The 23,632-nt window shown below is 42.0% G+C and overlaps 1 protein-coding gene across 2 annotated transcripts in view; it reads left to right on the forward strand.

The window, feature by feature from the left end:
* MOB2 (MOB kinase activator 2) overlaps positions 1–23,632 on the forward strand; it is a 109,110-nt gene that overhangs the window by 67,187 nt on the left and 18,291 nt on the right. Inside the window, exon 1 of one of the 2 annotated variants that reach the window (XM_066552495.1) lies at positions 12,126–12,294. The exons of the other annotated variant lie outside the window; for it this stretch is intronic. Coding sequence (XP_066408592.1) covers positions 12,185–12,294 — 110 coding nt within the window. The 5' untranslated portion in view covers positions 12,126–12,184. Of the gene's footprint in view, positions 1–12,125; positions 12,295–23,632 lie in introns of those variants that run through there. 2 annotated transcript variants of the gene reach the window in all.

The following is a 23,632-nucleotide window of genomic DNA, read 5'->3' on the forward strand; positions in this document are numbered from 1 at the left end:
GTGGAATCAGCACAGTGATAATTCTCTATGGAAGGAGGATATAACATTTTTGCCATGTGCTCTCCATTTGTTTCTTACAACCTAATTTTGAATGACCATGCTGTGGCTTCCATCCCTTTGGTTGTGGGTGAGAAAGGGGAAAAAAAGGGATTACAAGAGAAACAGTATTTTCTCTGTGAGGTTTTTAATCAAAGGTAGCATAACCCATGGTGATGATGAAATTATTCTAATTGTTGTTACTAAGCTGATTAAATATTTATAAAACAAGAGTTATATTTATAGCTCTTCTCTCTGGATAATGTAAATAAATTGATGATTTAATAGCTTTTTCTTTCCTTGATGAAATAATGAGAAGTAGCATTCTTTCTGTTGATTTGGGATGTGAGTATTCTCTGAACTTCTAAATGTTAGAAACTTAAAACATTTACAGCTTGCAACAGGTTATTTAATTTTTTGGGGAATGGAGATCCAGATGAAATTTTGTGTGCTTGTTCAGCCCTATTAAGATTTTAGGAGAGCTCCAGATCTTTTGAGCAGTTATGCTTTCACTGTTTTGAGTACGCACTTCAATACCTTCTAAATTAGAAAGGTTGAAAAGACCTGCAGTATTCAAAGACTGGGGAAAAAGCTTTCTAATAATGAGGCATAAGGAGATTTCTAAAAAAATTACTCAGAAGATCAAGAGGTGAATATAATATCTAACTAATGAAGTTTAAAGAAAGGGAGAAGAAAGCTGTAACAGAGAAAGGATGGCAATTATAATTGGAAATATGTTTGTTAAAATAAGGAGGTTTCAAATATTCAAAGGATGTGTGGCTTAACAATGGATGTGATCAGCCATTGAAACAAACTACTGCAAAAATCACTGATTTTTCTTCCTTGTCAGATACAAAAGTTGAAGCCAGATGCCTTTTTGGGAGGTGTGCTTTAGCTAATAGAGCTTTGGGTTCACTCCTGGGGTAACTAGATGGAAGGCAGACAAGAACTGAAGGCTGGTTCTGACCCCAGAACCGCTCTGGTTGCTGTGGTGTGCTGGCATAAAGTGTAGCTGAGCATCCCCAGGTGTGGGAGCTCAGTCTGTGGCCTGGACCTGATTGCCCAAGGGCTCCTGGAAAGAACCTCTGGACATGGGGCAGCCACCCTGCCTTGGCTGCGTTCTTCTGTGGGCTCCTGAGCAGCAGGTAGGTGGCTGCAGCATCCCCTGCACGTGCAGGACCTTTGATTTGTGCAATCCCAGTAAATCAGGCTTTTCAGGGAAGCTCTGGGTAGGTTCTGTGGTGTAGGAGCCTGGCATGCCACTGGAGGAAACGTGTGAATCACTGGGTGGAAAAGTTGGGCGTTACCCGTGCAAGTCTTGTCACCGCTCCAAATGTCTCCTGGCGTTGTTGGTTGGGGTATGAAGAAGGTTTTTGAGAGTACACCTGCACTGGAACGAAGTCAAGTGTACTTATTGGCAAAATGTGTTTATTTTACCAGTATAGCTTGTTTTACTTGGACAGCTCAGAGGCATGGGTGAGAGGTGACTCTAAAACGTGTGTGCAGAGCACAGGTTTCCTCAGAAGTGCTGTGTCTGCAGTAGCAGCTCTTTGCTACCTTGCTGTATTGATGTAGGCAAAATACCTTCTTCAATCAAAAAAGTCTTTTTTCATTGTGAAATAATCAGAATATGTAAGCTGTAAAAACCATAGTGGGGACACAACTTTTGATTTTATCTACAAGGTTAAAACAGATCAACTCAACCACAAGAAGGGGCAAGCAATGCTGACTATACCTGACAGATCTTGTCTCTATAGAAATTTTAAGTTAAGCCTTGCACATTTTGTCTTGTCTTGAAAACTGCTGTCCCCTAACAAACCACTACTGGTGAAGAAAAAGCAATAGCCACGTGAGGTGAAAGCTCAGAGGAGTTGTACATTACTACCTGCTGGTTGCTACCAGGTGAATCCATGCTACATCATCCCCTCTCCAACTGGCTGTTAAAAAGATAAAGTTTTGTCTGGGGAGGTTTGTTTTCCAAAGGACTCTCTGAATCCTTGGACAGTGAAGCATAGTTACTCCTCCATTTTCTTTGGGCTGGAAAGTGAACATCTTCCTTTAACCCCTAGACCTTCCCTCTTCCATCAGGCACACAGAAAGGATTTTATGGGCTGTGGAGAGGCCTGGGGTTACAGGGCATTGGGTGTCTGTCCCTGCCTGGACTGGCAGCAGGATGTGACTTCTCACTGGTATTACTTCTGTCTGTGCTGTGTTTTGATATGCACCCACACTGTGATGGGAATGAATACTGACTTCAGCTAGGTGGGTCTTTTTTCATTTTCTTTATGAATTTATTCATAGGAAAAGACAAGAAACAACATCCCTCATACAAGAATCACCATACAAACACTATAGCTCTGGTTAGGTTCCAAATATGCATGAACACCTTGCGTATGCAAACAAAGCAAAGCCTAATTTGTGGAATAAAATATTTCACTACTTTCAGAAACAGCAGTAGCTATGTTTTGAATATTGTGTCATTAAAAGCAGCAAGTATATTGTTTTATGATAAAAGAATTATTTTAAAAAAATTCATTTAGTTGACCATTTGTTCTTTGTATAAAAATGGAACATGTATTGGGGAGAAAATAAGGAAATTATTTTACCCTGTAGAGTTAGTTAGAATACCATGCCCTTTTTGCTCTAACACTAAGCCTGTAGGGGAATATTTGGGAGCAGAATATATTCTGTATTTTAGCACCCTTCAGGCCAAGAAATGAAAAACTGAATTCCAACATATAATCAGACAGATGCTTGAATGTGGACTTCGTATACTAATGTTAGCTTTTGAGCTGCTTAATTCTTAGCTGTTGTGTCTTTTCTTTTAATGTGACTTGCTCAGGTGTGGAACTGGCTGACTTTTTGTCAGAGATATGTCTAGAATTAAAATCATATAAGGCTGCATCTGTTCAGAGGAAATTTGCATGGTTCATACTTCTGGTCAACATTGGAAGAGCTTGTAAAGTTTTGATGATATTTTCAATTATCTGCTATGTTTTAGTTTTGCTGCTTCTGGTTAATGTGTGCAATCCTATTAATACATCCTATTTATGCTTTTTGTCAGCTGTGCACACATTCATTTTAACAAAACATCAGGAGAATCCTTGACACTCTTCTTCTGTTCAATACACATTTAGAAGTGAATACTTTTACTGAAGTTTTAAGGTTTATTTTTTAAATTAGCATGCCAGTACAAAAAGTTTAGGCAACTGTGGTAAAGACAAGGGAAAAGTAACAGTGAAGAAAGCTGAAGGAGAAAATTTAATATCTGTTTCATAACATTAATAAAAATAAAGCTACTGTAATGAAAAATAGCTGTTCCTTTACTAAAGTAAAGACAATGAAAAGATTGATGGTGCTGCCCAAGTCCGGGTGTGTACGTGTTTATGTAATGTGGGAAAAATTTTCTAACAAACCAGGAATAGTGGTTACATGTTTGCCCTCTTGGTAGTATTCTAGTCATGATGCAATTCTCAGCAAAATGCACTATAATTATACAGGGAAGTTGCTATTTGCATAGTAGAACAGTGTGTATTTTCCCCAGTTTCAAACAATTTTTAGAGCAGAACATTGAAAGGGAAAGGTTCACTTACTGTGTGTTGGAGCACATCTCCTTGATGCACGTAGCGTTCCTTCAAAGTGTAGAAGTAGCTCAAGATGCAGGGTGAATACATCTCCTAGTGTTCACTTTCCCCTCCCCAGTGAGAAGCCTAGAAAAATGTGAAAATACTTTTAAGTACTGTGTTATCACTGAATTTAGGTATAATTTATATATATTTATATATTTATGTATCTCCCTTACCTGCCTGTACATCCTTGCAGTAACACTGCAGCTTCCGTGCCTCTTCCTAGTCATGAAGCAATTTTCATCAGACATTTTCAAAAGATGTCTTTGCTATGTTCACAGTAATGGTATTTCTCAGTTAAATAGGAATTACAGTAGTTTGACATAATTACCCATTGATCCCTGTAGTCTCAGTACATATTGGTATTGACAAAGTCCTGAAAGCAAGTAGTTTAGGAAAAGTATGCAAAGCAAGAAATGCAAAATGTAGATTATAGTAATTTCTTTAGCTTTGGCTGTAGAACTGGGGAAGAGATTTATTTGGCAAAGTTCATACAGAATAGTCTTGGTAGACACAGTGGTATCCTGTCCTCAGTTTCTGTCCAGTACCTTAAGTGTGACTTTTCTTTTGTCTGAGGGCAGGCAAGGCTAATTTTCTTACTGCATTACTAAAACATGACAAATGGCAATCTTGTCTAACCAGAACAGCAAAGCTTTTCTGTCAGCCAGTGCTTTTGTTTCCTAGTAAATAAACATTCATTCAGGTGTTGTAATGGACTATGGGGGGAAAGGTGAAAATGTAGCCATAGAACAAATTCTAGGCAAAATGGAGATTTAAAGGAAGACAGCATCAGAAAAGCCTCTTATACACCAGTATTGCTCAATGACAGATATGTGCTTAATGGTGTTAATTTAAACCCCTGTCTCTCCATGACTGGCTTAAACTCAGGGCTATTCCATTGTATATTCTGACTTCTTCCTTGATCAGATGAGAGTTGGGTTAATTTCCTTTATTTTATGTTGTTTCAGCAGTGCAAGGCTGTCAAAGTAATAAATACTTGTGTCATGTAGAGTGATAATTTTACTGAAGTTTGGAAGGCAATTCTGTTATAAGTAGACCCTTTCATGAACTCTGTAAGCTTCCAGGAGGTTCACTTTAAGAAACAGCTCTCAAATATTCTGAGCCTAAAATGGAAACCTGTGATGGTTTGAGATAATTCAAGTATTTCTGTTTTGTATTATCTTTGTATAAAGAGAAGTGATGTTTTTGACAAATTTTCCCCTTTTTGGTGGTTTTTGGTTTGGTTTTTTTTTTTTTTTTGGGGGGGGGGTTTTCACTACTGCCATGATTTCCCTCAGTGGCTTAGCTTGCTTTTGGAGAAATGTTAGTTAGAAACAATGAACATGATACAACCCAACAGTCCTGTGTACACAAGCTTTTTTTATTCTACCAGCTCTTCTTTAAACTAGGCCAGTGCACTTCCAGAATATATTAGTGCAGAGCCTGAAAAAACATGTATGGCAGCCTTAACCTTATATTGTATTATTCTGCCACTCTTTGTTCAAATCTGTCCAGAATTTGTAGGAGAGGGTTGGTCTCAAGACCATATATGATCGTGTTGAGTTTTGTAAAGTGCTGGGAGTTCTGTATCATCAAAGTATTCAAATCAAATGGGTAAGTGAATAGCTTTGAAGCCATTTTCTTCTTCAGAAAATCAGAGTATTAAAACTTTAGGCTGTATTTGTGTAGGAAGTTTTAGGAAAACACCAAGCAAGCTACTCACGTTATGCAGTTTAGTGTGGCTGTAGCTACATAAGTATTTATGTCCCACATGCTCTCTTGCAGACACAGCCAAGACTGCTGGGAGGGTGTTACAGGTTCTTGTGTACAAGGTTTTTACTATAACCAAGTGTCAGGAATTGTCCTATAAAACGTCAGGGTTTTTTTCCCCAGTAAATTTGCACATGTCTCATTTCACATGCTGAATAAGAATTGTTAATGTTTTCAAATGGCTTGAAATACTTAGCAGTGTTTGAGGTTTTGAGGATTCCTCAAAGGCAAGATCTTCACGCTTTTACTTCCGCGACTGTTTTGAAACAGCAGCAGTGAAACTTGAGCTGTGCCAAAGCTGGGGTGTGTGTGCCTGTGTGTGTGTGGATCCCAGTGATCCCAGTGTCCATGTCCAGCACACACCTTGGCTGGCAGGCTGACCGGACAGGTTTTACTGGGAACCGGCCCCTCCTCCGGGCTGAGCTGCCCAGCACAAACACTGCTGGTACTCAGCCTTTGCTGAGCGCTGGCTGCAAGCTTCTTCACCAGGATCAGAAATCTGAACTATTTCAGCTTGTAGCTTAGGAACTTTGTGACATTGTTTACATGGCTAAATCTGTGCTCTGGGCCTGAGCAGTATTAAGAAATCAAATTAGCTTGGATGAAGCATCTCCGTGTTGAGTGTGGAATGCAAATTTGCACTGGTCTGGGTGTGAAGCAAGTTAATTTTGTGACGTCTGGATTTTGTGGTCCTGCTCTTCAGAAGTTGTAGCTAAGGAGTTATTCTCTAAATGCCAGGAATGACAACAAATAGTATCTCATTACATAATGTAAACTCTGTGTGTTATATTTTGTAATGCATGCCTGGGGAAAAATCTCAGAGAATAAATTTCATGCTTATTGCATGAATTGTTTTTTTCCTTGTGCTGTCATCTAAATGTGGCATTACCAGATAAAATCATTTACTGTACTGAAACAAAGCCATTCTTAGCACCAAAAAGGAGGGAAACTTTTATTTCCTTTGTGTCTCTCCATCTGTCTGGGAAAACTCTGCAAGTTCACTCCCAGCATCTCCCTTCTTTCCTTCTGTGCCTTTCCCACCCAAGCATAGATAGTCCTGACCAATAACACTGCTGCCACAGATACCCTCCTTTCCTGTGCTGATTACACCTTTGACTCCTTAGCCCAGAGTTTTGTGCCGATTTGCAATTAGGATTTAATTTTCCATGCCATATTTACCCAAGTCTGTAGAAACAGTAGTTGTCTTGTAAAACTTACAGGGAGAGTTCTGTATATATGTAGCAAGTAGTTCTGAATATGTTAAACAATCCCCGGGGAGAATTTTTTAGCCAAGTTTTAGAAGTTTTACCTCTTTATATGAAGCTTGAGGTTCAGTGTTTTTGGGGGAGGAAAAGAAAGAACAGAAGTCTTTCATTTTAGGTTTTCTGTATGAAATGCATATTGCATTAATGCTTCCCTGGAGTGAAGCCTAGCTAAACTTTAAAATTAGGGCAAGAAAAAAAAAGGAATGGTAATATTTGAGATGAAATTGTCACTTGTATTATCTCTGGGAAGGAACTAACAGCAGCTGCAATGGTGGAAATTCAGCATCTCAATCCTTACAGTGTGGTGTAAGAACCCGTGCAGCCCATCAGCAGGTACTCTGCTTAACAAGGTTTCTTCCTTTGACTTGCTTGGTGAGATGCATATGTTGAAAGACATTTTTGGGCACTCAGAAGGATAAATGCATTAGCTTCACTGTCACACCTTCAGTCATTTGTGTTTTCTTCTCACCCTTTTCCCCACCGAAAGAACAAAAGGGATTTCTCCCTCGCTGACACCGATGTTGTGTGTCACTCCAGCCCCAGTGTCACCTGAAGCTATTACTAGGCTTTTGCTAAGCACACTTTGTCTCTGTGGAAGACAGTTTATGAGAGTGATAGATTAGAACTCTTTATTTGCAAATACTTTCCAGTTTATTGTTCCTGTAGCAGTGCTGAGATTATTGTTTTGCAGATTGGGATGAGGGAAACCCTCTGCCTCCTGAGGCTGTGCCATGGTGGTGTTTTACTCCACTGGAATGAACTCTGTAGGAAAGGTACTGTATAGGGGCTGCTTCATCCTCACTGAAACAGGCTGCTCTAGGATGGTACTAAAACAACTTAGTTCATAAAGCAAAGAACCTTTGCAATTGAAAGCAGGGGAAGCTTTAAGCAGAATGAAGTAACATTAGAACTTGCCTAGGATTCAGAATAACTTTCAAAAAAAGAAATTATTTTTATATATAGTGGTAAGTTTTCAGGGTTTCTGCTAACTGATGTCTGAATCTGATGTTTCACTCCAACTCCATGGCAATTCTTTGAGTCAGAATCTACTTGCCACAAACTTGCCTGAACAGCTGCACAGGAAACAAGTGTCCTTTCAGTGTGTGTTTTCAGAGGCCTTCTGTCATTTTAGGTGGGCTGACTCAGGAGGACTGGCTGAAATGCAGGTGGTAAAAATGAACTCTTTGCTCTATTTCAGATTACCTCTTCATGTAGAGTCTGAGTGTGATCATCCCATCCTTTATTTATAGTGCTCAGGTATTAGTTCAGTGCTGGTAGAGTTGATTATCTCTTGTGGAGCTGCTTTTATTGCTGCTTCCTTCAACACATTCACGTTCTTCATCTCTCATCCATACACACTTGCTGAACCTGGCTTAACTTGACATTTGGGATTTTAGAACAATAGATGCACCTACACACTTGTCAGAAATACAAAACCTTTGAGATCACGATTTCTCTGTTCAGTAGATACAGCAGCACTCTTTCCTTTTCTTTGCTCTTTCTTTAACTATGTAAAGTGGTATTTGATGAACCCTTGCTTCTTCTCATTTTATGCATCCCTTCCAAAAAGCCTTAGTATAATTTTGAGTTCCCAATGGAGCTTTACTGATATTTTGAGCTGATTTGCTTTTCTTGCTGCAAATGATTGTTTCTCATGTAATGGATGAGGTCAGAATACTGTGTACCCTTTTTTTTTCTCTCTGCCTGCTTTAGAAAAAACACCCCCTAGTATTGATGAAGCCAAGGATGATTGCAGGATAGACACTGACTTGTCATTATTTTGAGAGTTTTCAGTAAAGCAGCAAATGTAGGCACCTTGTCACTTATAAATGTGCTGCTTTTGAGCTCAGTCTTTATGCATAAACTTTCTGCACTGTGTGTGGCCAGGAAAACCTATTGCTCGTGCTATTATCTCAAGAGTGGAGCTGAACACATACCTTTAAAATCTATTTTCCCTTCACTCTGACCACTCCAAACTGCTTTCTGAGACTGAGACAACTTGTCTTCAGGCTGTCTTCTGTCTCAAATCCATGCCCGTAGTGCTGATACTGAGCAGAGCTGCTCGTGCCATCTGCTGCTGTGTGAGGATGACAAAATGGAGACCAAATGTAATCTCGTATAAACACAGCTTAGAGGCAAGCTAAAGGATAAAATGTTCTCATTGCTGATTTTCAGTGATTCCAGACACCTGGGAGTATCCTGTGAGGTAACTGGAAAGGGTACTTGGCTAGGTGGTATCAGGGCACACTAAAGTCAAACAAAAGGGCTAATGAGCTTGCAAAATTGAAATGTTATATGTCAGACAGGGACACACAATAAAATTAAGCTTAATTTAAAACAGGACTTTGCAGTCTGATGCTACAAGGCTTCATTTCTATGCACATAAATGCTGAATTGTACCTTTCTTTCTTTTCCTCCCTTGACGTTGTTTGTTTGTCTGGGTTGAATACAACTCCCTTTCTTTGCCAACCTCCAAGTACCAGAATACATCCCTGTGGTGGCTGCTTTACATGTACATTTTATGGAATGGTAAAAGGGGCAAATAAGTATATAATGGTTAACTGCTGCTTATAACAACATTATAAATACAAAGCATTATTCATAAAATTTATAAATATCATTCCTTGGCTTGGTAGTTGGGATCAGTGTAGAAAGCTTTCCATCAGTGCGTTGCTAGCACATGTACTCATGTGTAAGTGAGGAGAAATGGGGCTCCCCTCTTCCCAATGCCCTGCTGTGCCCTTCCTCTGTGCCTCTGGTGATGTCACTGTTTTGCTGATGTGTCTGTAGATCCAATACAAGCCGTGAAGCTGTTTGTAGGTCCATTCACAGGTATTCCTCTTAACGTTTAGTGATGATTTCAATACACAATGCTGTCTGTCTGATGGGTAAGGACCTTGAAGCAGTTCACCGCTGCTGAAGCACACTTGGGCTAAGGTGCAACAGTTGTTACATGCAGAGGATGTTGAGGAAGCAAGTGAAAGAGGCTTCTGATGAATGTAAATAGGCAGGATTTCAGATGGCTGCAGACACACCCTTAAGGAAGTGTAGATATGCATCCTTCCGAATATGCACAGGTGGAGATCAGACCAGCCGCTGTGTTCAAATAAACACTCCTTGTAGATGGAGTACTCTCCTTTCTGGATGAAGCAGCTCTCAAATAAACCCATTTGTGTGTTCTAAATCTTGTGAAAAGTTGTAAGAATCTGTACTGCACATGTGGTTCAAATTATTTATGTTGGTGCCATATAAGTAAAGTGTGCATGCCTAAGTTGTGCTTCCTACAATAATGTGGTTTTTTATTATTTTGAAGCATTTAAAATTGACTTAGAGATGCTGGGTTTTCCCACAACTTGCATAAAATCTGTATTACAGGTAAACTGCAGCACGTAGTTGATCAAAACAGAGAATACTGCTTGAATAGAGGAAAACTGATAGGTGCCACAGAGACATGTGGTTGAGGAAAGGGAAAGAAAAATGCTGAGCTGATGTGGAAGCTAGCATAAGAGAGAAATAAGCCATTTATTTGCACCTATGTAAAAAGTGATCAGGTTTGAAAGTTGCGTTTCAGTCAATATTTTGGTTTTACCAGAAGAGGATCAGTTCCTAACCTGCGTGAGATCACTGAACCTCCATCTCTGAAGAGCCACTGTTTTGCAGTCGGAGTCACGGAGAGGCTAACTTTCCTAATACAACTCTAATACCACAGAGCTGTATTTATTTTGGTTTTACCCCTGGATTTTTTCTTTAATTTACTTTGGATAGACAGACTTTTATTAAAACTTAAGCTGCTTTATATCACAGTCTTGTTGTTTTTAAGGTGGTTCTTTAAAAAACTAAATTCTCTCTCCAGATTTCACTGGTGGACAAAGCAAGGGCAGGTGCCCATCCTCCATTTGCCAGGACTCTTGCTTTGTAATGTTACTGTCACAAGTTGCTCTTACTTGGGGAAAAGGTTGACAGAGCATCAGATTTTTCACAGGTTGGATGATCTCCTGTATCAAGCACCAGAATTCAGTGTGGAAAACTGAGCTGTGTTCAGCTGCAGGCTTCCTGTGTGCTATCAGTGAAGTCATTAAAACTCCATCTTAAGTGGATTGCTTGTACAGTGGGAATCAAAATACCTCCTGCTTCACAAGGGTGAGGAGGCCTAACTTGGACATGGAACTAAAAGTGCATAGCTGACCAACACCCCTGCCTGGGTAGATGCTTTGGGACTGAGCAGCAGCACATTGTTCCTTCAGGTTGCATCACGGGGCTGCGGTTTCTGGGGTTTGTGCAAACAGCAGCCACATTCCGGCCTGCTTTGACCAGGTGATGCCAGGTTGGTGGCAGCAGCAATGTCACTGTTTGTGCTAAGCTGAATTCAACAAGCCTGTTTGCCTTCTGTTTACAGGGGAAGATGTGCCTGTTCAGTAGGCAGACTGGAACAGTTGGCTATACCCTGAATGGGCAACTGCCCCTTCCGATTGCAGCCAGTCTTGCAAATGCACATAAAATGGCAAATCCGCTGTTTTCTCAGAGATGTCCTGGGCCAGGCTTCAGTGTGTCAGAATAAGTCATGTCCTCAAGACTTTCTGTTCTAGGTCACGTTATGCCACACCTGTCACATTTTTTGTTGTGATCTGGCTCTAAATGCTACATCAGCAACCAGTGGGCACAGCTGCCTGTCCAAAAGGGGTGTGGACTGGTGTTTACATGGCATGGCTAATGTAATGGCTAACAGTGCCTTTCTAAGGTCTGTTAGGAAAACGCATGGCCAAGTGGTTTATCCAGGCAAAAGTGAAGGTGGGTCACAATGGACCTTGTGTTTGGGGACACTGCTTAATCACTCATCCTCTGAGGACCATTACCCAAGTGCTTTGCTCTTAACTCTGGTCACAATGGCAAGTCATCTCTTGCTGTTTACAGCCTTCTTCTTTACCCTTCCTCTGCTGGGCTGCCATGCACTATGTCTGTAGCTCTGGTAGCCCATGCCCTTGCGTGTCACACAGAGTGCTGAGAGCAGTGCAGAACCTTGCTCACAAAAGGCATCTTTATTCTCGTTTCCCAGCGGGAGTCCAGCCTGGCCCCACTGCGGACGGGGCCCGTAGCGCAGACAGCAAAGCGGAACGTTTGCCCCGTGTCCTGCTCCGTCAGGCACCGTCCTGCTTTGCCTTGCTTATTCTCCGGCTGCCAAAAAAAGAGGCGGAGGATTGCACTGTCGGTGCTGGTGCTGGGCAGCCGCGCTCTCCGTGCCGGCGCTGCCCGCGGTTGTGTAACGCGGCCGGGCCGCGCTGCCCGTGCGGCCGCAGCGCCGCGGGGCGCGGGGGCGGCGCCGGGCCCTGCTCGGGCCGGTTCGGGGCCGGGCGGGGCGGGCGGAGGAGCCGCGGCACCGCCCGCCCCCAGCGCCATTGGCGGGGCCGGCCCGGCGGGGGCGGGCGGCCGGGACGGCGGCGGGGAGCCCGGGCCGAGCGAGCCGCGATCGCCGCTCCGCACCGCCGTACCATGGTGGGGGATCACTGCAGCCTCCCCGGTGAACGGCCCGTGCTCGCCCAGAGTCCCAAGCCCGGATTAAGCTGCAAGATGGTCCTGCAGGCGGTGGGCAAAGTGCTGCGGTAAGGACGGGTCCGGCGGCGGCCGTGGCGCCGAGCAGGGCAGGGCGGCTGCCCACGGGAGGGAGCTGGAGCCGGAGTGAAAACTCCGGCCGGGGCCACGGGCGCTCCTGAGCCCCGCTCCTCTCCGGAGGAAGGAGGGAGGCTGCTTTTGGCTCCCTCTGGATCTTGAGTGGCGATCGGGGAGGCTGGAAGTTGGAACAGCAGTAAGCGCTTGGAGGGGAGCATTTGTTCACCCTTAATACTGCAGTCGGGTTTTGTTTGCGCTTTCATGAGAACTGAGTTTCCAGGACGTAATCAGACAGTGAAGGTCCTGGCTTGCCTGAATAAGGAGTCTGACCAAGATGCTACATATGCTTTGGCAAGTCTTCTACAGAAATGTTGTAAGATGAGGGGGAAAAATTGCTCATGCAGCTCAGAAGGGCTTGTGTGAACACTGAGACGTGGATGACTACTGAGACCAAAACCAGACTCTTTGGCAAAGGATATGCAGTAATTTGATTCGGAGGAGTTCTGACCCGTTCTGGCTGGTATGGAAAAACGTCACCACAAATATTAGGATTAGGAGCCTCGTTCTTCAACAACTGCAGCTTTTTTATTTTGGTTGTTCTCAGATCTTTTTCTGGAATCTGGAGAGTTGCAGTGCTGCTCCAAGAAGGAGCCTTGTTCCTCCAGCATAACTTTATTTGGCAAGCTTTCGGGTTCGTCCCCGTTTCCTACTGTCTGTTGCCAATTGTTAAATGTTTGTCAACAGAAACATTATCCCTCTCTTCCTCTGTTGACTCATGTCTCTCCCCAAGCGAGTTTAAGAGAGCCATTTATTAAAGCAGAATGTTCTGATCACAAAGCGGCTGAGCTCTGGCTGGGGCTTCAGCTAGAGGAGCTCGCTGAGCTTGAAGCAGCCTTGGTGGGAACAGCTGCTTAGATTTGCTCTTTAAAAAGTCCCATAGTGCAGTTGAGGTTTTTTTCCCCTGTTAAAAATACTTTCCTGTAGAAAACATTAATTTTAAAAATCGAGGTTTATCTTTCAGCTTTTTAATAAGTTTAACGCCCTTTCTTTGCATTTTTGGGGGGCAGCGTGTCTTTAATTCAATATGGTGTTACACAGCTGGTCACATCATAAAATCCTTTGGCCAGCGGCTTGCTATTCATGATGTGAACCTTTTGAAGTTTTTGGTAGCTGTTCTATTGGCAACACTCCCAGGTGTAAATAGATGGGTGCCTCTGTAGGGAAGAATTGGCAAACCTTTTGTTGAGCATCTATGGCTGTTTATTTTAAACTATAGGTAAGTTTCTGTGACTTAGAAGTGAAACATGTATTTTTAATTTGTTCAGTGCACGCTTTTTAAAAAATGGAACATTAACATCAGCCTTTCTCCTCCCACTGGAGTACGTGCAGAAATTGTGCATAGTTTTGCTTTTCTTCTGAGATTGATTTTCGATGTGTACTATAAAACTGTTGTGAAAGCAGGAAAATATTGTTGTCACACATTATGATATGCTTTGGACTCATCAATTAATAGCATAACTTTATTTTGTTGAGCTGTTGAGCTAGATGGGAGTGATTATTGTTTTGTAGTTAAATGTTCTTTTAATGTGTCTTTTTGTTCTGGGTTATCTCCTTTTGCTCGTGGTTAGAGAGAAATGTGAAATCACAAAAACTTTATTTAGATGCTATACTGGTTCTCTTATTTATTCTCTAGAATCTGCTTCAGATGCCTTATCTCACCTTACGTGTTTTACATCATCTTGCTTTGTTCTGTAAAACATAAACTCATCCTATTCTGTAAAGAGCTCAGGCAGTGTGAAAGCACAGGCACTGGTGAGGAGCCAGGTAAATACTGCATCCAATCAAAGGTTCCTTATTGCAAAAATGGGATATTAGTGCTTCAGAAAGTGTGAGCCCCGTCAGTGATGGGGGAAGGAGCAGCCACGTGGGACCTCCTTTAGGCCAAAAATGTGTCTTGTTGGTGACAGCTGGGATGGGATTTCTCTGAACAGAGGCACCCACAGCTGAGCTTTGTCTACCTTATTGTTGGTAGAAAAGAACAGGGACCCTAAATGTCCTGTGTCTGAATGCAGAGGTGCAGTGCCTGCAGTGACAGTGACCACCTCACCTGGTTTTATGTAAGTTGTTGTAGTCATAAGAAGTTAAATGAGATGTATCCCAAATTACTGTAATATCTTGCCATCTCTTTTAGAGGAAACCTATCAAATACCACTACTAAGCTTGGCCACCTGGAACTGCTGATGGAGTTTTTTTGCAGTCTATACAATGCTAAACTCTGTATGGAGTATTTTTCTTCTGTTGATCAGGCCATCGCCAGTGGCTTGGTGATGAGATCAAAGGATTTCTTGCTTGTGCACAGCCTGGTGTTATGAGCAGCCCCCACTGCATTTTAGGCCCTTTTCTCAGGCCTAACTGGGAACTGTCATGATCACAGTTTCCTCCCAGCCTTCCACAGCCTGCCAAGGAATTGCAGAAATTCACAAAGGATAAGGAATAGAATGCCTGCGTTGTCTCTAAACTGCCTCCACTTCCGTCCCTCTCCTGCTTGTGAATGATAAAGCTCAGGTATTCTTGTGCAGTAGTCGATCAGTTTGATTTCCTGCATAGCAGATTTGTTGTGTTATTTACATTGAGTGTGAGTAGTTCCAACTAACACTCGAAGCTTTTAACGCACAAGTTGCTCTCATTAGTAGGTCCAGCTCCTCCTGTCTGCTGGGTGCTGTGTGTGCCAGTAACAGCTGCCAGAGGAGGAATCAATACACCGAGGAAACGAGGAGGGAGGTGTGAGGAAGCACAGAGACTTCATGAGAAGAGCAGTCCTGAGAACCCGAGAAGAGTTTAAAAGAGCGTGGGGGAAAGACAGCTGAACCAGAAAGGGCGAAAAAATGTAACAAAAGCAACAGATGTGTTCTCAGTCTTTCTAATTAATGTTTTATGAAAGCCATGGTTAGGTTTATTGCTCTTTTAAATTATTAGTGATTCAGCTCTGAAGAACTGTGGAGATGCTTGTATCTTTCATCATATTGGTTAGTAGACTGTGTTTAACACTTCGGGGATGGGACCAAGGCCGCGCACTTGTAATGATTAAAAAAAATTGAGACACCAGTAAAAAAGTGTCACCTCCCCTTTAAATTAGTCACAGCATAGCTGGGAAGTCCCTTAACATGGTGTTTAATTAGGGCTGCTTAATTTAATTTCACTTCATATGTTTTTGAAATATGTTCATGTCATTTTTCCCCCTTTTCTGTAATGAATTGTGCTGTTATTTAGCCCATAATTAGAGAGGAAGAAAAACCTAAAATGGGTCCAGTTTTTCTGGTTTTTGTTATTTTGATTTCTTTGAGTTAGTGGTTCTTAAAAGACGTGGAAGGAGAGAGAGCAAAGAGTATAATGTCAAAACTTGCAATATTTTTCTATTTTTTAGCATTATTTCATTAATTGTGCGAGTTTCTTGTGGCACCATGGATTTCTGTCAGCTTCCTCACAGAGGTCTGCGTTTTACTGGCCTCAAGCAGCACAAGAGGAAAGAAGGCTCAGGTTCCTGGGATCTCTCCCATTTTTGGTCCCAGTGGGTAACAGAGCCAGCCTTAAGCATTTTTCAGAGCCACACGCTGCTGAGTTCAGGACAAAATGTTCACTGCCTGTGCCAGTGCCTGAGTCCTGGTGCAGATGCTCAGTGTGTTAGCAGTGCTGTGACACTTTGGGTCCTGTGCTGGCAGTTTTCAGAGGCTGTTCCCCATGCAGCTTCCTAGTCTGTGTGTTTCCTTTTAAGTCTCCAGAGGAACTGAGTCCCTCTGGGGTAGTTGACTTTTAATCAGGGATACAGTGGTAGGAAAGAGGAATGATGCAGGCTACAGAGTTGTAATGTCACTGTGTAACATCTTTTGATAAATTACAGTATGGTTTATATGTACACACTGTCCTGGAAGAGTGTGGAAATAGATAAGTTAAACATCCCCTTTCGCATAAGAGCCTCCCTTTTTACAGCATTGTACAGACATTGATTTGGATACCAACTAAAAATAAAACAACCAACCCCACTCTTTTTTGGGTAAGTGCTTTTCAAGAGTGTAGTTACTTGTCTTTAGTGATAGGGTGATAATGATTGTTTCATTTGGATAAATTAACAACTTTGAGTTGGCATTCTGGACGCTGCCATGTATTTTTATAGCCAGCACTCAAAAGCTTTTGAAAAATTAAATTCCTTCTCTATTTCTCAATTCATAGCAAGATGAAGTAGAAACCAGCTTGATTTTGACATTGTATTTTGGCTTTAGGTGATCATGCAAGGTTGTCTTGTTGTGTTCATGAACCGGGACATAGATGGGTAGGAGCAGAGAAGCTTCTCCTCTGCTGCCTGGACTCCCATGGCTGAAGACAGCTGTTGTCTGTGATGCTTGTGTGTATCAGCAGGACTAAAGCAAATATTTAGAAAATCAATCCTGTTTTATTCTAATTTAGGCAGAAACATTTTTCAATAATTTAGTCTGGTTCACAGTATTAGAAAGTAATTAGAAGAGCCTTGTTTAACACTAGCTAATCTGATTAATGCAAAAGCCTGGGACAGACAGAAGAGAAGGGAGGGAGGACAGTATAAAGGGAAAAGGGGCTTATAGGCAAAATGCTCTTCAGAGCCACGTTGGCTATTTTTATCCTGTTCTTTTTCTTTCTCCCTCCCACAATTTTCCATTGTACTGAAATAGTTCAAAATGTTTGGTTCAGGGCAACTGACATCACTAGTTGTCATGCTGTGTCCTGCTGAATATTTCTGTAACAGGAGCTGATTCCCCATACAATGATGGCATTTTGGGACTCTCAGCTGCTCAGAAAGGACTGGTGACACTGTGGGGCAGTAACATCTTGTGCTTTGGCAAGGGCTGACCAGGCAGGAGAGACTCTGGTGGCTCTTCTGTGTGAATGAGAGCATGGATGCGCTTGTGGAGATTGCTCTTTGAGGCGAGTGTCCTGTTCTTGGGACAGAGCTGGTGACAGGAGGCAGGCCTGGGTGGCATTGCCAGCCTGATAGGCTCACCTGGCTGGGATGTGCCTCCTGGAGGGGCAGCTCTCCCTGTGTGTGCTGGGTGTTCCCAGCATACACAGATAGCAAAGTCTCTTCTGGCTGTAGGCACAAAACCTGTAGTGCTCTGCTTGATGTTCAGCCCTCTGGCAAGCTGTTGGATACCTCTGGCAAAGCTGTGCCATGACTGGGGCTCTTGCTGGAGCTCAGGACTTGGAGCTGTGCTCTGCAAAGATGCTGTGTCTCACAGGTGGGTCCAGCATGCCAGGCCCTCCTCTGGTTCTTTGGGATAATCCTTTGTGAAGCCTTGTGAACATTACTGAACCATGTACAGTGTATTGCCTTAATGAAGAACTTGGTGTCTTTCTTCAGAGGTATTTACAGCATGGAGTTGTATTTAGGTTATGTGTTCCACATCCTGTGAAGTGATAGCCAGAGGGAGAGCACTGCTAAAATTCTCTCTGTTGAAACAACCCTCTAAGGTGTCTCCAGAGCTCGTACAGAAAGGGCTCCTGGCCAAGGTTTAATAGCATTTTCCTCTTGTTTAGAGGTAAAAGTATGCTTGCTTCTTTTTTTACTGAAGATGCCTCCTGGACACTTTACAAAGAATAGATTTGACTATATACTCAGACTTGTGAAATTATTCACCCTTCTTTTATCTTGTTTTCTTGGTATGCATATAGAATTCATTCCAGATTTTAGCTGCTTGTTTCAGTCTGGAAGATTATTTAATTTCTATATGAGCAAAGTATGAGTGTGCAACATTCATCCTTCTGGGAGTTGACTGCAGTTCCTAGTTTGTCTCTTTTTTTTCCTATGTTGCAATAGCCCATGTTTCTGGTGCTGCTCTTTATGGGAAAGTTGATCTATTTCACACAATTTCTGTCTGCTGTTCTCTGGGATCTCAAATGTCTGTGCACTCCAAGACCTTTACCAGGTAGGTTTTTAGGAGAAAAAAAGTCCTCTGTAGAAGAGCTTTTCTCTTGCCATTCTTGATTTTTTTTTTTTTTGAAGAGGTGTGGTGTTAGGAATGTGAGCTCCCATCGGTTGTCCTGTCTCTAAGATGGCTGAGGCAAAATTTCTCTGTTCCTCTATTGTACTGTGACTACACCAAAATTGAGTTTGTTAAAGTGTTATTTTGTTGAGGGGAATTTTTGAATTATTTTCTTAATCCCTGGTGCTGTGGGGTTCAACAGAATCTTAACTAAAACTTCAGCAAATTGCTGTCAAAGAAGAAAAGATGTTGCATTTCTTTTAAGAGCTGCCAGCACCTAGTCTTTGGAAGGAGGATTGGATATATGAATTAACCCTTTCTTCCAGCTTTCTGAAGAACAAACCTGCTGCTTTGAGTGAATGCATTAGCACATTGAGTGAATCCATTAGCACAGAAGCCAGGTTGATTGAGTTGGTCAGAAAATTCTGCTCTGTTAATTTTTCAAGTTCTTTTCTGTCTGGTACAGAAGTAAGTTTAGAAGTGCTTCTGCTTTGACAGCAGGAACACGTGGTAGCAGATGCTCCCCAGGTGAAAGGAACACTGTGGATGTCTGTGTGGTTCCTTTTATTTTTATAAAAAGAAAAATCAGCAGTGAGTGCAGCTGTCCTCAGAAGGGCAGGTAGTGGCACAACATTAAAATTCTTAGCTTACTATCTGGAAAAAGTAGTCCTGGCACACACCCCAAAGTACATGGAGTTACTGAAGAAGGAAGGTTTGGGTCTCTTCATTGTTGGTTTATGTAACTCCTCACAGAGGTGGGATGATGTGAGGTGCACCTTGCTGGCTTCACTCACACCCAGCCAGGCAGATCTGCTCTTCAGGACAATGTGTCCACACATCCCAGGCTCAGAACAACACAGCCTTACAGGGAAGGTGCTGACTGTCAGCAGGATGCATTTAGCACAACAGGGAAAGGAAAATTCTGATAAAGAGGCTTTGCTGATTCCTTCTTTTACAGAGTCCCCAGTTTTGATGTGACTGATAAATTTCTTTAGAATCATGCAGGGAGAAGATAAAGCTTAGGTCTTGAGACCACATTGTGTGTGGGACAGAGGGGAAGCTCTATTATCTCTCAACTGAAATAGCTATTTCTGTTGCTTTGCAGCATAGAAAGGTTTTTTCATGTCTAGGTATATCATTCAAATCAGTACATTTCTAAATCCACACATAACCATCCCTTGCTTTGAGGAGTGGCTCTGAGTTGCAAAAGCTGGGGCAGAAGTGTGGCTCCACGTTGGGTTTTGAGGAATGTCTCAGGTGTTGGTCTCACTGCTATGAACTGATCAGTTGCAAGTCCCACATGAATGGTTAAAGATCCTTTTTGTCATTTGCTCATGCAGCCAAGGCAACAAAACAACTTTAGTATACAACTGTGCATCTAATTTTAGTATTTGTTTTTGAAAGCTACTAGTTTTCCTTAGCCAATTTCTTGGTTTAATTAAAAGACTGAATTTGTATTTTAACAGGTTCTTGGAGGTAACACTACGAATTTGGGTATATCTGTGGGTTTTTTCCTGGTTTCTGGTGGATCATTATATCTGTAAAGGTGTCTCCACTTGCTTTTCAGTCTCTTGTGCTGTATTTGGAAAAGTAATAAATTAAGATTGGGAATCACTGCTGTCCCACTAGCTAATTAACAGTGATCTAACTGTACCAGTAATTAAACCATTACCCATCCTAGTATTTTTTTCAATCAGTCATTCAAATGTTCTTTACTTTAACCTGTGAATCCACAGTTTGTGTTTTAAATAGATATTTGCCTTCCTCTGTTGTACAGAAAAGCTACAATGTGATGTTTTCTAAGAAATTCTGAAACAGCTGTGTGCTATTGTTGACAAAACTGAGCAGAGCATTGCATCATTCTGTCAAAAATCTTTAAAAATTAACTGCATGGTTACACTAGTGAAAGTTTGTACGTATCATTTGTTAATGGAAGTTACCTAGTTAAGATAATGCTTTGATTCCTTTTCCCACTGACTTCCTGAGCCTGTGAGGAGACGCACAATTTATGCCTTCTATGGACTTCAATTTTTAAGTTTAGCAAGATAGTTCACACTAAAGCTGAAAGGCCCTGCTTCTCCTCACAGGCTCTGGTCTAAGACATGCCAGGAGAGATTGGATTTACCTGAACTGATTTGGGATTAAATTAAAGCCAAAATATTAACAAAAGGGGGAATTTTTTTTTTTTTTATGTCTGCCATTGAGAAGTGACCTTGACCCATAATATTTTCTAGTGAATAAATTTCCTTCCTAATTAAAATGCTGTGGTTAATTTAAAGTGTAAGAGATGAGTTGTGGAGCTTGATACAGAGGATGAAAATTTTAGGTGGGGCTGCTTTTGTGCACTGGTATTTCTTTGCCCAACCTGCTCAATAACTAATGAGTGCTAGGTGATTGAATTCCCCCCAGCTGTGTGTCTCAATGCAGCAAGATGCACATGTGTGTGCTAGTACACATGCTTTAACACTGAGGTGACAGGTGCAGGCATGCAAAATTGCTTATGAATACTGAAAACAAGTTAGGTTTTTTATTTTTTTCCCCCCATGCTGTGTATCCTAGTTTATACTGTGTACTGAAGTTCCTGCAAAGAAAGCTGAGGTGTTTGAAGTAGCTATGTTGATGCATGTGATTCCATGTGCACTCTCAGCTGTGGTGTGCCCTAGCACATTTCTGTCTCATTAAACCACATTTTTTAGCTGGAAAGCAGACCGAGTTTATGTGAAGGTTTCAGCTGTTGAAGTCCTGCCTACTGTGTGAGATAGGTGTTATTTTCCAAGGTGGAACTGTAGCAGGAAGGCAGGTGCTGAACTTATTTTCAGTCTCTTCCCTACAGAAATAACTAACTTGTCCTTCTGATGCAAGACACCTTTTGTGCCTAAATCGTTGTAATTTCACATTGCAAGTATGAGACACTATATGCACCCATCTCCCAAAACACAGTATGTGGGTAAGCTTGACCTCCATATCTAACATGGTTTTGCAGTTGCAGGTTTTCTTTAGGCTACAGTGGTGCATGAAACTAGTCTGTATTGTCAGGTAATTTTTGGTTGTTGTCATACAAAGAGAGCTTGCAAGGCAAGATGGCAGTGAGGAAATGAAACCATTTTTTACAAAGGCAAACTTGTCTGCACCCTGGTACTCTCTGAGCAGAACGAGCTGTCTGCATTTGTATATCTTGGGCTGTATAGCAAGAAGTCTGATTGCTGAAGCCAGGTTGCCATGGTGAAATGATTCCCAGCAATTAAAGCACAGCTCCATCCTGAAAAGCAACTCTGTGCAAGCTATGTTGTGAAATCCTGCGTGTACAAGGCCATGAGGTTTCCAAATCAAATTTGCTTGGTTTAGAAATAAAAAGGTGGCTTTGCAGTGTTCCAGCTCTACAAACCTCATCAGGGTTGGGACATAACAGTGCCTTCAGTGATTTATGTGCTCTGGTGGTGAACTCCCTCCCCACAAAGGTGCACCACAGGGTACTGGATGTGCTCATCTAGAGATAACAGGGCTCTATCAGAGTAGCCAGGAGGAGCAGTTGCTGCCAAAACCTGAATTTAATAGTGACGTATAAGTCAGAATAACTCTGTGTTCCAATAGGAGATTAGAGGATAATAAATCACTGATTAAATTAATAAACATATCAGAAAAAAAAACAGGGAATAGATTTGTTAATTGAGAATTTTTTTTTGTTTTATTACAGTACATTAAATTTTCCTTTCAATTTGGAGAGTTTAAAAACTTAAAAAGAGAGATAAAACTTTTTTTTCCAAAACTTGTTTTTCCTTGTTCTCTGCAGGTAGTATTTCTGGTCTCCAGAGTTTCAAATTGTCAAATTGAAAAAATAGTGCTCTTAATATAATAACAAACCTGACAGATCTATATTTGTCTTCCTCAGAGTTAAAAAGATGTTAAAAGCCACTCCAAAACTTGCTTTCAAATCTTGGTGCAGATCACTTGTTCTCAAGCCTCTGTGGGTGACCTTTACACTGCAGCACGTGTAACAAGCAGGCTCTGCCATTGTCTGCTTTCAGTTGAGAGTAAATGTTCTCCTTTCCCTGTGTGTTTTAATTAGAGAAACATGAGGTATGTTGTAGATCTCTGCCTTGGACTGCAGTATTTTTTGTTTTAGAGAAGGAACGCTTTATCTTTGCTGGTTTCCAAAGGTCCTTGGAGAACTAGCTGAGATGTAAACATTTCACATGTGCAGATTCCTGTGCTGAAATGAATCCTGGCCCTGCTGTGTGGCTGCAGTATGGGAGGATATTTACCAGTGGAGGCTGCTGAGGAAGCATTTGTATTGCTTGAATTCTAATGGCATTTTTCCTCTAAGGGAGGCAAGGATACAGGAGCATCCTTATCTTGGTATTGTGTATGGGCCTGATGGGTTTGGAGTGTTTGCCTGGGGACTGAAATGAGCTGTGTGTTAACAAGACAAAGCCCAGACCACAGCTCCAGCCTGCATTTTCAGCTGATGAATGGCTGGGCAGAGATGTCCTAAAGAGTCAGCATGGAGTGGCCTCTCCTGTCCCCACACCGGGGATTTGGGGTTTGCTCTCTTTCTGCTCAGTTTTGGCTTCCTTTCAGACAGATTACCAACTGGAGACTTAAAAAACAACACAAACAATAGCCACCACTCCATGTCATTCCCTGGCTCAGGACTTGGGCACCTCTGACTCAGTTCTCTGCTGTGTGGTTTGTTCTAAGCATTGAGTAAATTAATTGTTACAACACTTAGTCTATGACCTACTGAATCTCTGTTACCACAGACCTTATTTGGCTCCATGTAGAGATGTTGAAAGTAGGAAAAATTAGTCCTTTTTATTTCCTATTCCACAAATTACCAGAAATCTGGATTGTAGTAAATTGCTGAAGAAAAGAAACTTGCTGAGCCTTCGTGCTGGCACTTCCTGATTGGGATATGTGAGGGCTTTTTGCCACCAAGGTAAAAGAGAGCATTTCAAAATGAAGAACAACTGCATATTGCTTGGATAATTTTGTTCCTTCTAGTGAATTGTTTCATTTAAATGATATCACTGGCTCCTAGAAAAAAGTAATCTGTTTGTTTCCCATTGGACATGTCTTCCCTGGTGTCCCAGTTGTGTTATCTGGAGGGGAACCTGGAGAGGGCAAGGACTCTGCAGTCAGGAAGCTGGAAACCTCTGTTCAGTCTGGGGGAGGAGTTCTGGCAGGTAGGCCCAGGAAAGAAAGGGAGCTCCAGTGTTCCACCACAAGAATGCACTGTGCGCATTTTTGTAGCATTAGCTGAGCTGCGGCATGCCTGGCCCTGCCTCTGCAGCCTTCTTCCCAGAGCTGCATTGGAGACAAG

Source organism: Molothrus aeneus, chromosome 6 (assembly GCF_037042795.1).
Source record: "Molothrus aeneus isolate 106 chromosome 6, BPBGC_Maene_1.0, whole genome shotgun sequence".
NCBI lineage: Eukaryota > Metazoa > Chordata > Aves > Passeriformes > Icteridae > Molothrus > Molothrus aeneus.